This window comes from Meles meles, chromosome 4 (assembly GCF_922984935.1).
Source record: "Meles meles chromosome 4, mMelMel3.1 paternal haplotype, whole genome shotgun sequence".
NCBI classification, from domain to species: domain Eukaryota; kingdom Metazoa; phylum Chordata; class Mammalia; order Carnivora; family Mustelidae; genus Meles; species Meles meles.
The window spans coordinates 50143136-50155273 of NC_060069.1; the positions used below are offsets into that span (position 1 = coordinate 50143136).

The window sequence follows — 12138 nt, forward strand, 5'->3', positions numbered from 1 at the left end:
TCTCTAGCTGGGTAATCTTGCTTCTAAGTACAAAAGGCAGCATTGCTTCTCTGGATAGATCAACTGTAATGGCAGAATATTTTCCATTAGTTCAAAGATACGAATTTATATAAGTTACTCTAAACACATAAAAAACTTACATAAGGGTGGGGAAAAAAACAAAAAACTTGTGAAAGAAAAGCACATGTCAAAAAATGAAACATACTCATTAACCCTTTCAGGGATTTGTGAACCCCTTAAAAAGGTACTAGAAAGTTACTAGATTAGGGGGTGCCTTGGCTGACTCAATTGTTTAAGCTGCTGCCTTCGGCTCAGGTCATGATCCCAGAATCGGGCTCCTTGCTCAGTGGAGAGACTGCTTCTCCCTCTGTCTCTGCCTGCCACTATGCCTGCTTGGGCTCTCTCTCTCTCTTTCTGACAAATAAATAAATAAGATCTTAAAAAAAAACTTTCTAAAAATAATTTAGTCAGTTAGTAGATTAATTGAAAACACCTTGCTAGTGTAATGAACTCGTCTGATTTCATTAACATGTTTTTATGTCAAACATAAAAATGTTTTTTCTTAAGCATTTTTCAAGCTATTCTATTCATTATTTTTATGTAGAAACAATTGTTTTTGAAGATTTTAAAAACAATTACTCAAAGATAGGAACTTGGTATAATTTAAAAAATTGGACAACAGGTTCCATTACATATTCCTGGATGAATATTTGCTAATGCCTCTGTCACAGAAGACAAATTATTTAATAAACTTGGGTTTTATTTAAGTTTGGTAACTGAAGATGTAGCTTGAGTCTTATTCAGAGAAGTGGGCAAATGATACTATATGCCTGGTTCCTTATGATAAAATGAAACATCCACAGAGCTAAAATATATTTCAAGTTGGTATAGGCATTGAAATGTATTTCTAGGACTGATGATCTCAATACAGTAAAAACACCAAATACTGACAGAAATGGAGACAGAACCAGTGTGACTGTTCAGTATTCTTGTTCTTTAGACTTCCAGATAGTACTTCACACACGCAAATGAAGATATCGTTATTTAAGGAATTAAAAAAAAAAGAGAGAGACAGAAAAGAAAAACCGCAAGATGAACCAAGATGCAAAAGTTTATTGAAAATTAAAATCACACATCCATAAAGCAACAGCCTCAAAAACAAGAAATCATTGCTGTGATAACACAGAATAAATGGCTGGTGATCTGGTGGTGGGAGACATAGGGGAAGATATTTAAAGTCTTCATACCATGATTTTAAAATATGTTTTGAAAATGGAAAGAAATAGATTCTCTAAACTCTTTGAGAAAAAAGAAAGAAAGAAAAAGAAAGAAAAAAGAAAAGAAAGAAAGAAAGAAAGAAAGAAAGAAAGAAAGAAAGAAAGAGAAAAGTCAGCCACCCTTTCTATCTTTACGTTTCAGACCAGGAGTGTTGATTTGAACATGTCTTTGCATGGACATCACTTAAATAAAACGTAAGTGTCCTGAACAAAGGAGTGTAAACAGAGCTAGCCATATGGCCAGTTCTATGGTGGGGCTGAGAGATAGGGGCTTCAATAAACAAATTAGTCAGAGATCTTGTGGAGAAGACTTTGAACTCCATTTTGATCTAGAACTGCCCAGAACAATATTACTGGAGTGGTTTTACCCTCCTATTAAAATGACAAAATTAAGTTTGTTTGCCTTGGGGTCTAGACAACAGCTTTGGATATAGGGCTCAAGGATTTCTGTGAGCAAGGAAGACTATCATATCAGATGCCAACAAGGTGGCTCTAGTAGGATCTGACAGTGTTCCTGAACTTTCTATCTACATGTGAGGGGAGGAGACTGATAACGCAAATTCTCAAAAAGAAGAAAAGAGCACCCCCCCTTGGCTACTTGTAGTAATTATCACCTCTCTGTCCAGCAGTACACTTGACACCTTAGTGTGTTATTATTTGCAATATTATTGCATGACCAGCATTAAAAAGGCCTGACTGAGGCTCTCAGTCGCCTACAATTTTCTTATGCACAGACAAGAACAACTTTTTTCTCCTTTTCTTAAAAAGACATCTTAAGTTTGAGACCTGCTCAAAAGTTTCTTTAAGAGTTTCAGAAACACAACAGAGGGTAACAGAAAAGGGTTCCAATAAACATCTTAATGCCCCTCTTTCCAACCTGATCCTCTCCCTTCCAAGAACAACACAAAAGCTCACAGACAAACATGGGGGTTCCTGACTGCCCAGTGCTAGATCTAAAGATGCAGAATCTGTAGAAAACATCCTTTCTTTAAGTTTTGAGTCCCTTCAGAAGATTTTCTTATTAGTGGTTGTGTGCCTTTGAGCAGTTAGGTCTCTGAGCCAAGTGTCTTCAAGTCCTGCTTACAAGGGCTGGACACACACAAACACCCACGCACACACACGCATGCGCGTGCACAGACATACACGGGAACACAAGAAACACACGCTCCAAATACAGAAATGGGGCTCTAGGGGTACACTGATCGGTTTGGAGGGCTGGAATGTCTAAAGAAGACGTCAGACTGTTTCGGGGTTTCTCTCCGGGGCTCCACAAGCTCATTCCTGAAGCAGGCTGAAAGGAGACTGCAGAGAGGAACCAGAGAAAAAGAAGAGGTGAAGGCTTCAGACTTCATAAATTCACATCAACTGAACAAAGAAACACCCTCCTACCTTCATGATCACAGTGAGACAGGACAGAATGCCTGGGAAGCTATTTCTACTCTTTCCTCATCATCCTCCTCTAAAATTTCTCAGAGAGGACTTCTCAAGATTTTTAGGCAGAAATGAGAGAAAGCTGTGGTAGTTAATCAGCACTATCAGAATCACCTGTGTAACTTAAAAAAATTAAAATAAAAAAAAAAGTTTCCAGATCCCTCAAAGGCCAGGTTGGGGCCCAGGCATACATATTTTTAACAAGTTCCACAAGTGATTCATTTGAGGACTACGGTGTCAGGGTACGTCATGGTGCTTAGTACACTGCTTGGCACACCAGACTGGACAAATTTAAAAACGAGAATGCAGAGACAAGAACTCATTTTAATCTTTGGTAAAATGTCATCAGCCCAATTATGATACCTCATTATTGCTCCTGTCTGGCCTACCTACAAAGCATGAAGAAATATGATCTTATCAGTCTGGGGGCTGCATCGTCATGCATTTGTGAAGAACTATTAATGAGCATTTTGTAGGTGCCCAGATTGAGATGGATAAATATCTTAATCCTTTCAGTCACAAACTTGGCCTACAAATGCACATATCAAACTCATGAAAGCAACTTTTACATAATTAAGAAATCAGTTATGCCACAAGGATGCCAGGAACAAACCTTCTCATTTTGCTGAAGATTGTGCAACCCCATGAACTGTTTGGAAATTCTTTCCCAGATGGCTTTTGAGTCACATTTGGTTACTCCTTGCAAAGCAACAAAGCCATTTTTATTTGCTTAGGGCTGGAATTCGGGAAACCAACATCACCAGCAAGAATCGAGATCATCTTGAAGAATATGCCAGCATACAAATTAGCAGGGAAGCAATCTACTCTTGGGTAAAGAGCTATAGTTTTGACTTCTTGTTTGGATGGTACACTTTGGGGCTTCTCTTGGAGCAAGGGCTCAGTGAGACAACATGCAGAAATCATGTTTTTGTTATGGTAAGAGTATATGGACCACAGGGATTCAAACTTTGAGACCTAGAACTGAGATTAGTGGTGCAATGAGACATGAGAACTTAGAAAAGTGATTTAATCTATCTGAATTTAATTAGTCTCAGTTTTTTCCTCCTTACCAAATCATAGTTAATAAATCTCTGCTCTGACAACTTTGTAACGTAGCTGTGAAATTCAGAAAGTAGCACTGTGTAAACTGCAAAAAGTGTGCATGTCCTCAACCTGTAAGGTTGAACCAAGTGAAACTGTCAAAATCCACCTGTTTTTACCTACAAGACCGGCAATTTCAAACAAATACCCTGGACATGTGAAGGATTTCTAAATCAAACCTAGAAATATGGTCTAAACCACACCTAACAATGAGGTAGGAGATGTACCGTATTCTGCTCATTCCTCCATCCATAATGCTGAAAATACTGCTTGCTTCCCCCACAGATATGCAATCTGAGGAAAAATTATCAATATTCTTGAAGGAAGTTATAGCCAAATGAGCTTAAAGAGGTAAAATTTCATATTGAAACCACAAGGATAAATGCCAAGTGATGCAGAGAGCAAAAAGTGGGCAAAGACGCTTGCTTTAGTGTTATTGTTATAACTTTCTTAACCAATGAAGCCGACGAAACATTGCAAAGAGCTGTGTCTTCCAAATCTGATTTTCATCTTAGTGTTATTATAAACTAGCCATGAAATAAAAGGTGTAGTTCTTTGGGCCTTAGTTTCCCCAGCTGTGGTATGAGATTAAAACTATGACGTTGAAGATCTCACTATGCTCCCTCTCTGACCTGCATTACTGATAATCTACAATCATCAAGAAATCTCAAGGAGAATGAAACCCTAAGGGCTCCTCGGGATGTCACATATTTGTATTATGACTAAAATAAATCCATCAGTAGAAACTAAAAAAAATAATTTTCCAGGGGAAAACAAGAGTTTGGCTAAGTAGAATTTTCACAAAATGATGTTGGCCTGAGATCAGAGTGGAAGCCAAGAAGGAGGATAAACTATAGGAAAAAATGAAAAAGCAATACCAATAGGCCCAAAGTGCACACATCAAAAGATTATTCTGAAGGTCTCAAGCAGCTTCTCCAAAGCTGTCTTAAGAGTTACTTTCCCTTGAAAATGTGAAGGTAAGCAGTCTAGTGTCAAGAATGGGTCCAGTTTGTCTCCCATTAGATTCTGGCTTCTATAAACATAACTTCAGATGTTTATTCCCATGTGAACAAATCAACTAAAATCAAATTTCTTTGTAAATGGTATAAAGCCTAATCTGTAACAATTTGATTCATAAGAAGTCAGTGTAAAATTTAACCTCCATAAAGCCTATGATCATGAAGGTAACTGAAGGGATTTTTGAAAAAGGAAAACCATGCACAAATGAAAAGCAAGCAGACAGAAAACACACAGTGAGAAACGAAAAGAAGTAATTCAACTGAAAATATTTTATTGCCGCTTAGTAGAAACTGTGTATTTCCTTCCCACTAATTTTTCTGCTACTAAAAAGAGAAACACAAAATTGATCCCTTACCAGCATAAAATCGGTCTATATTTTTGGAAAGGAAATCACAGGCTATTATAGGCATTTTCCAACCTGATTTATTATTTTCAAATGATTGTCAGGGAATCAGATTTCCATTTATCTTTGTCTAGTCATTCATGCTCTTTCTTGGAGATTTGCATGAAAATAAAAGGGTCGGGGGAGGGAGAATAAAACTTGGGAAGAACACAGCAACTGGAGAACTTACATAGACATCTATCAATAGTTGGAGACCCGTATAAATGTAACAAAGGCAAAATCAAATACAAATGTCTGTATTTTGCAAAGATTTCCTTTTGCAGTCTGTCACATTTCCATGCACAAGTCATCACACTGAAGTTAGCTCTTGTATACTGGGAGGTAACAACTTGAAAACATGCAATGTTGCTTTTAAATGGGTACCACAGGGACCCATGAGGTTCTGTTCCCTCACTGTTTATCTGTGGCTACACTTGCAAAAAAGGGACAATATGTTCTAATATCTCTCAGGCTTTTTAAAATAACAATTTTAATATGCATTTTCTTCTTTGATGAAATAGACTGCTTTACGAAATAATTTCCCTTTAGAGCAGTGTCAGCCACTCAAACTGAGCCCTGGATAACTCATCCCCTGCGAACACAGGGTTATGTATGCTCATGTCAACAAACACAAATTGCCCACGTCCCTGACTGACTACAGTGGATCTTCCTGCTTAAAAATCTCAAAAACTATGATGCGAAACTTTTCCTTTTATTGTGTAATCTAGAGGAATTGTTTCAAATTGTCGTATTAATTTAAACAATGAGCAGAACGAATTTCCAGAGTTTTCTTAAGATTCAAAAGGTGGTCTGGTTAGGAATTCACCCATAACAGGTCTCCAGTAAAAGTCTGTTACGTGAATCAACTCAACCAGAGCAGTCTTAGGCGATGATACGATTTCATCATTAACCATACTTGGTGTCTGGATGGACATGCCTAACTTTCTCAGAAAAAAGAGATCTCTGTTAAAGGCTGTCGTTTTGTTAGATATTGAAATACCATTTTATAAATCACTGTATGCTTTCCTAAAACATCTCCATACCTCTCTATTTTAGGAAACACATATTAGCCTCCAAATATTCCTATTTAAAAAAAAAAAAAAATCTAAGCCATGGGGTGCCTGGATGAAACAGCCGGTTAAGTGCCTGACTCTTAGTTTCAGCTCAGGTAGTCAGGATCTCAGGGTCTTGAGATTATGCCCCATGTCTGATTAAGTTTCCCTCCCCTCTCCTTCTGCCCCTCCCCCTCCTCTCTCCAATAAATAAATAAATCTTTGAAAATAAATCAAAGCCTTCAGAGGCCGTGAAGGAAGATCCACCCATCTACCTAGAACAAGAACTGGCAGACTACAGTGAATGGGCTAAACCTGGCCCACAGGCTAAGAATGGCATTTCTGTTTTTAAAAGTGTGAAAATTCAAAAGAAGGATTCTTTCATGATACGAAAATGATATGGAATTAAAGTTGCAGTGTCCATAAAAGCACCAGCCACTCTCATTCATTTACACACTGTGGTTGCTTTTGTGCCCAGAGGCAGAACTAGGTAGCAAGTTACAAGAGAACATATGGATCCGAAAACCGAAGACGTTTACTACTGGTGTTTCACAGAAAAAAACATTTTGCCAACCCCTGTGCTAAATGGTCAGATTTTCTAAGCCACATCATTTAATAAGTATCAATTTGGTCTGACAGTACTTCTCCTGTTAGCTGGAAAAAAGACAGGGAAGACCATCACATAGTAACTAGTTCAGCATGATACACAGCTATGTAATCCTTCTGAGGTCATTTTGGCTGAGCCAGACATTTCCAGAGTGAACTAGAGGCATTTTGGGAGTGTTTCTTAATACCATCACATGCATATTTCCCTCTTAAGAGAGAGGCACTTAGCCTCTCTTGGTCTGTAAATGATATTACTGGTCTATTTCTTTGATCCCTGCTGCAAGATTTTATGAAGAACTAAATCAGTTTTACACTTGAATATATTAACATATATTTCCTTCTGATATCCTAAAGAATATACAGGGTTTGCATTGGGAACTCTGTCTGCAACCCCGCAAGCTCATTCTCCTTTGGAATACTTTGTGTCCCCAAGAAACCTCCTGATTAAACTTCCCACTCAGCCTTACTGTAAAACCTTATAATTATGATTTGCCAAACTTTCATGCTCAAAGTCAATGGTGAGATCCCTTCCAGGCAAATGAGGTCTTAAATGCTCATGAGCCTGAAGTCCTTTAAGGGAGTACAAACTTCATTTCCACCCCTCAGCTGCCTACCCCGTACCCTAGAGCCAGCAGGTGCAAAGAGGATGCCTCCAGAGCTTCACAGATGCAGTCCAATTCCTCGGCTGCATTTATGTTGATTAAAAAGAGGATGAGGAGCCCTCTTTCTTGTACTTTCCATAGCTATTTCTCTATAGCAGCTATTAATGTATCAGAAAATAACCTTTACTTAGTGTTCATTTATATTTCTACTGTAAAAGGCAACTTGGGGGGCGCCTGGGTGGCTCAGTGGGTTGGGGCCTCTGCCTTCAGCTCAGGTCATGATCCCAGGGTCCTGGGATCGAGCCCCGCATCGGGCTCTCTGCTCAGCGGGGAGCCTGCTTCCTCCTCTCTCTCTGCCTGCCTCTCTGCCTACTTGTGATCTCTGTCTGTCAAGTAAATAAATAAAATCTTAAAATAAATAAATAAATAAATAAAAGGCAACTTGGCCTGAGGCAAGATGATTTTGGCTTCGTTTCTTTTTGTCTGAAGAGTAGAGCTGAATGTCCGAATTACTTAAATGGGTCGAAAATGTATACATTTTACATTATCTACAGAGACTCTGCCAATATTTCCAGTATAGACACTTAAGCTAACAAGTGATCATTCTTAACCATAGAAGGGTTAAGACTCAACAGAGTCTTGATTTGACAACTTTCCTTTCTCCCATAAGAGCTATTCTGTTCTGATTAATCATAAAACAGTTCATATCATCAAAGATCTAAGAGTCAAGGTAGAAATTAACATATAAATATATTACATATACATTGCACAGAGATCTAATATGGTTGCAAAATCTGGCCCAATTTATGTAAAAACATAGTGCTGGAAGACAACCTGGAACAGAGATGCTAAGACATGGCAATAAGATGCTACTTTGCCATTTGGCATCCAGACAGTCTCCCCGTGAGCATGCGCTAGGTCTCAGAATCCTCAACGGAGAACTCCAAGGGTCACTTCCAATAAAACCTATGTGCTATCCCCAGTCTACAATGGTTTTCCCAAAAGTGGATTGTGTGCCTTCCAGGCAAGGTACAGGGCAATCCACTGGGATGAGGGAAGGGTACATGTTGTTAAATACACATGATGTTAGACAGACACGTTAGGACTAGAGGAGAGCGCATACTCAAAATTCTTCTATTGACAGATGTGTATGGATGCGGGGTAGAGGGATCAAACTGTGTTAGCGTCAGTCTCTTTGTCATTCACCTGAAATATTTTAGCTTCAATTTCAGAAGCTAGGTCGAACCTTCTCCAAGCTATGGAAAGAAACCCAGAAGGTTGTTGAAACTCCAAAGGAGTCCCCGCACCAGTTCACGAGAACCTGTGGTGTTCTGCTGTCTCACGACTCGTCTTCTACGTCACCCACCCATCACCCCATTTCTGACCAGAACGAACAGTCACTCTTACTCACGCCTCCTGAAAGGACACATCGACACACTCACTGTTTCTGAAGTAGATGCTGGTGTTGCTGCTGCTGCTGCTGCCTGTAGGTCTCGATCGTGTGCTGAGGCAGATACTGCATGAGTTCCAGGGACTCCTTGATCTTGAGCAGCATTTCATAGGTCTCGCGGCCCCTCACCTGCGTGCAGAGCGTAAGGAGAGAGAAAGGAAAGATGAAGAACTCCAGAACAGTCAGCAGTACTGTCAGTGCTCCTTATCTGTGGACTCTGTGTTGCCAAATCCGCCTGCTTGCTAACATCCATTTGTAACACAGAAACCAAGACTCATGGCACTCTGTGGCCTTTCATGGACATGCATGGGGGACACATCACAGCTGCTCAGGCATGCACCCGGCTCGGGTGAACAAGGGCATGCTCTCTGTCTTCTTCCGGCTTTCGTATCACAACAAGTGTCCTTTCCACGGTCTATTCAGCACCACATTTTCCACGTTTGTGTATGTGTGTTTTGTTGTTGTTGTTGTTTTTGGTTTTTTGTGTTTTGGGTTTTGTTTTTATTTGTATGTTTGTTTGTTTTGGTGAACCTGCTCTTTAAACTGCTCCCCAAGGGGAATGTTGAAGCGCTGTCTTGGATTCCAGGTGCCAGAAGGCTGCAAAATGCCTTATGGAGAAAACGTGTTGGATAAGTTTCATTTAGGCATGAATTGTAGTGCTGCTGGTCATGAGTTCAGTGTAAATGAGTCCATAGTATATGTGAAATAAGGTGTCTTTAAACAGAAACACACATCAAACAAGGGTATGTACTGACTGGTCACAGGAAATATTGTGATCTGAGACTCATAGGAACTTTACTCTGAACTTTCCCATGATTCAATATTTGTTAGAACAGCATCTGCGGTGATTTTATAAGAAACAACTACTGAAAGTAATGAGAATTAATGGTTATTGACAATCTCTGGAAAGACAGACATTCTCAGCTGAGGCAAAACACGCTTCTCTATTTAAGAGGGTCTCTTAAAAATTTTTCGAAGCACGAGCAGGACCAGGACTGGAGTGAGACAAGCAGGGCACGTGAGCGCTTGTGGGGTCCCATGAGTGGGTGCCTATTTCACTTCCGCTCCCTAGGCATTTTCCCAGTCCCTTCCCTGAGAGGCAGGATTTGTCAGAATTCAGAAATGCAAAGGTTTCTCTACCATATGTCAGGTTAGCCCCTACTTATCCCAGCTCTGTGGTCACCTATGCAAAGCTTTCCCTCACCTCAGACTCTGGGTGAATTTTTTTTTTTTTTATTTCTTTATTTGACAGACAGAGATGACGAGTAGACAGAGATGACGAGTAGGCAGAGAGGCAGGCAGAGAGAGAGGGGGAAGCAGGCTCCCCATCAAGCATAGAGCCTGATGTGGGGCTCGATCCCAGGACCCTGGGATCATGACCCAAGCTGAAGGCAGAGACTTTAACCCACTGAGCCACCCAGGCACCCCTGGGTGAATGTTTTGTTCTTTCTATATGTTCCCACGCCATCAAGTCCAGCTCTGCAGAAGGATTTCTTTCATTATGTTCTGTCTCCTTGCTAGAAGGCAAAGCCTTGGAAGGTAAAAATTCTATTCTACTTCAAATGCTCAGGGTCTAGCATATTTGCTATCCAACAGATATCGACTAAATTCATGTTAAATTAAAAATTTTTTTCCCCTTTAATTCACACATTCCAGTTGGGCAAAATCTTCACTAAACATGAGATGTGACTGACGACAAGGTACCGCCTTCCTTAGTACAACCTGGTTCCTATCTCAGCAGCTGAAAACACATTAGGTCTTTTGGAAGATTTGGTCTATCAGGATAATGTTGAACTTAAAGTTCACAAGTCCGTTTACATACGTAGCCTGAGAAAATAGACACTGAGAATCTTGGCCAATTCACCGTCTCATTGTTTTACGAGCAAGCAGTCTGTTGCCCTGAAGGTCAGGGCTCAGAGAAGGCAGGGGAGCAGGTGTGGCACACCCAAACCTGTCCAGTTGGTTTAGCTTCAATACAGGGGAGGCAGCTCCCTGTCAGTCTCCTGGCCCTGCATGCCTGGGTCTCAGGTACGCTAAGATGGTGTCTAGGCTTATGCTGGTTACCAAGACTTTGCCACCGCTCTCGATGGCCTAAACCTAAGGTGCTAAGCATCCCACAGACTGCAACCATAGTCTAGAAAGAGACCCCCTAGTGACCTTGAGAGGACTTATGTCCTCGTAGGATTGAACAATGCTATTAGATAACAACTGGGCTGAGTCTTCTGGCCATTCACATATAACTGAGGATCCTGTCTTGCTTGGCTTTCTTTAGAGCACTTCCTTAAAAAATCGCAGTCAAGTCTGTAATTGTATTACTGTCGAATCTGTGAGCTCCTTCTGACAAAATCTCAGTCTTGGCCACGGGGTGGTATGGTCACACTGTCTAGGGTAACTTTATCATTCTTAAACAATGAACGGCAACTTAACTGTAAATATTTGGGTCAGAAAAATTATATTAGAGGAGGTGCTTTGACTGGGTAGGTTTTAAGTAGAGGGGTCTGCACTACTGACAGATTCCAAAATGGGGGAGGAGAGGGGTCATTTCCTGATTTCTCAAACAACGTTTCCTTCCTGTCTTATCTCCCTAGTCACCATCATCCCTTTCTTATTGTCACAGATAATCAGATGACACAAGAAGGTAAAAATAAAGCAATCATGAAGACTCAAGGGAGACTCACTGGTAAATATAACAGCTCATCATCTGGGGACCTCCGTTTCTTAATGGATGTCATCTGGATGCCATGTGTGTTCTGACGAAAAGCTGGTGGAGGGAAAATGCAAGTTTCATCCTGGGAACACTTCGGAAGCACTTTTATTTATTTATTTATTTATTAAACATTTATTAAACAAACCGTAGCCTCAGCCAACCTGTGAGATTAGAGTTTTCCATCCTAAGCCTCCATTTCCTTGGTAAGCATTGCATTTACATTGAGTGTACCCCTAACAACGATGAGGTGGGGGCTGGGGAGAAGTAAGCAGAAGAAGGACATGCTGGGAAGCTGGAAGAGAGCCTTTGGCCTAAGTGGAGCTGCAGGAATCCCCGTGTCTCGCGGGCCTGTGACTGTGAACAGCTGTTCGAGGAAGGAAGATAAATGGGTTTGGTGTTTTATTTTTCAGATCATTTATCTTCCAAGGAGGTAAAGGAAGGGGTGTTGGAGAAGCTGTCTTGCCCATGTATTCAGCTTGTGGGTTCAGCCCTCCCGTGACAATGTGTACA

General features: G+C 40.5%; 1 protein-coding gene across 4 annotated transcripts in view; it reads right to left on the bottom strand.

The window, feature by feature from the left end:
* TP63 (tumor protein p63) overlaps window positions 1-12138 on the bottom strand; it is a 231791-nt gene that overhangs the window by 11923 nt on the left and 207730 nt on the right. For 3 of the 4 annotated variants that reach the window (XM_046002605.1, XM_046002606.1, XM_046002607.1), the window contains exons 9-10: window positions 11600-11682; window positions 8914-9050 (exon numbers count right to left, since the gene is read on the bottom strand). In XM_046002605.1, coding sequence (XP_045858561.1) covers window positions 8914-9050; window positions 11600-11682 — 220 coding nt within the window. Of the gene's footprint in view, window positions 1-2464; window positions 2580-8913; window positions 9051-11599; window positions 11683-12138 lie in introns of those variants that run through there. The other variant, XM_046002608.1, reaches the window with a different exon arrangement.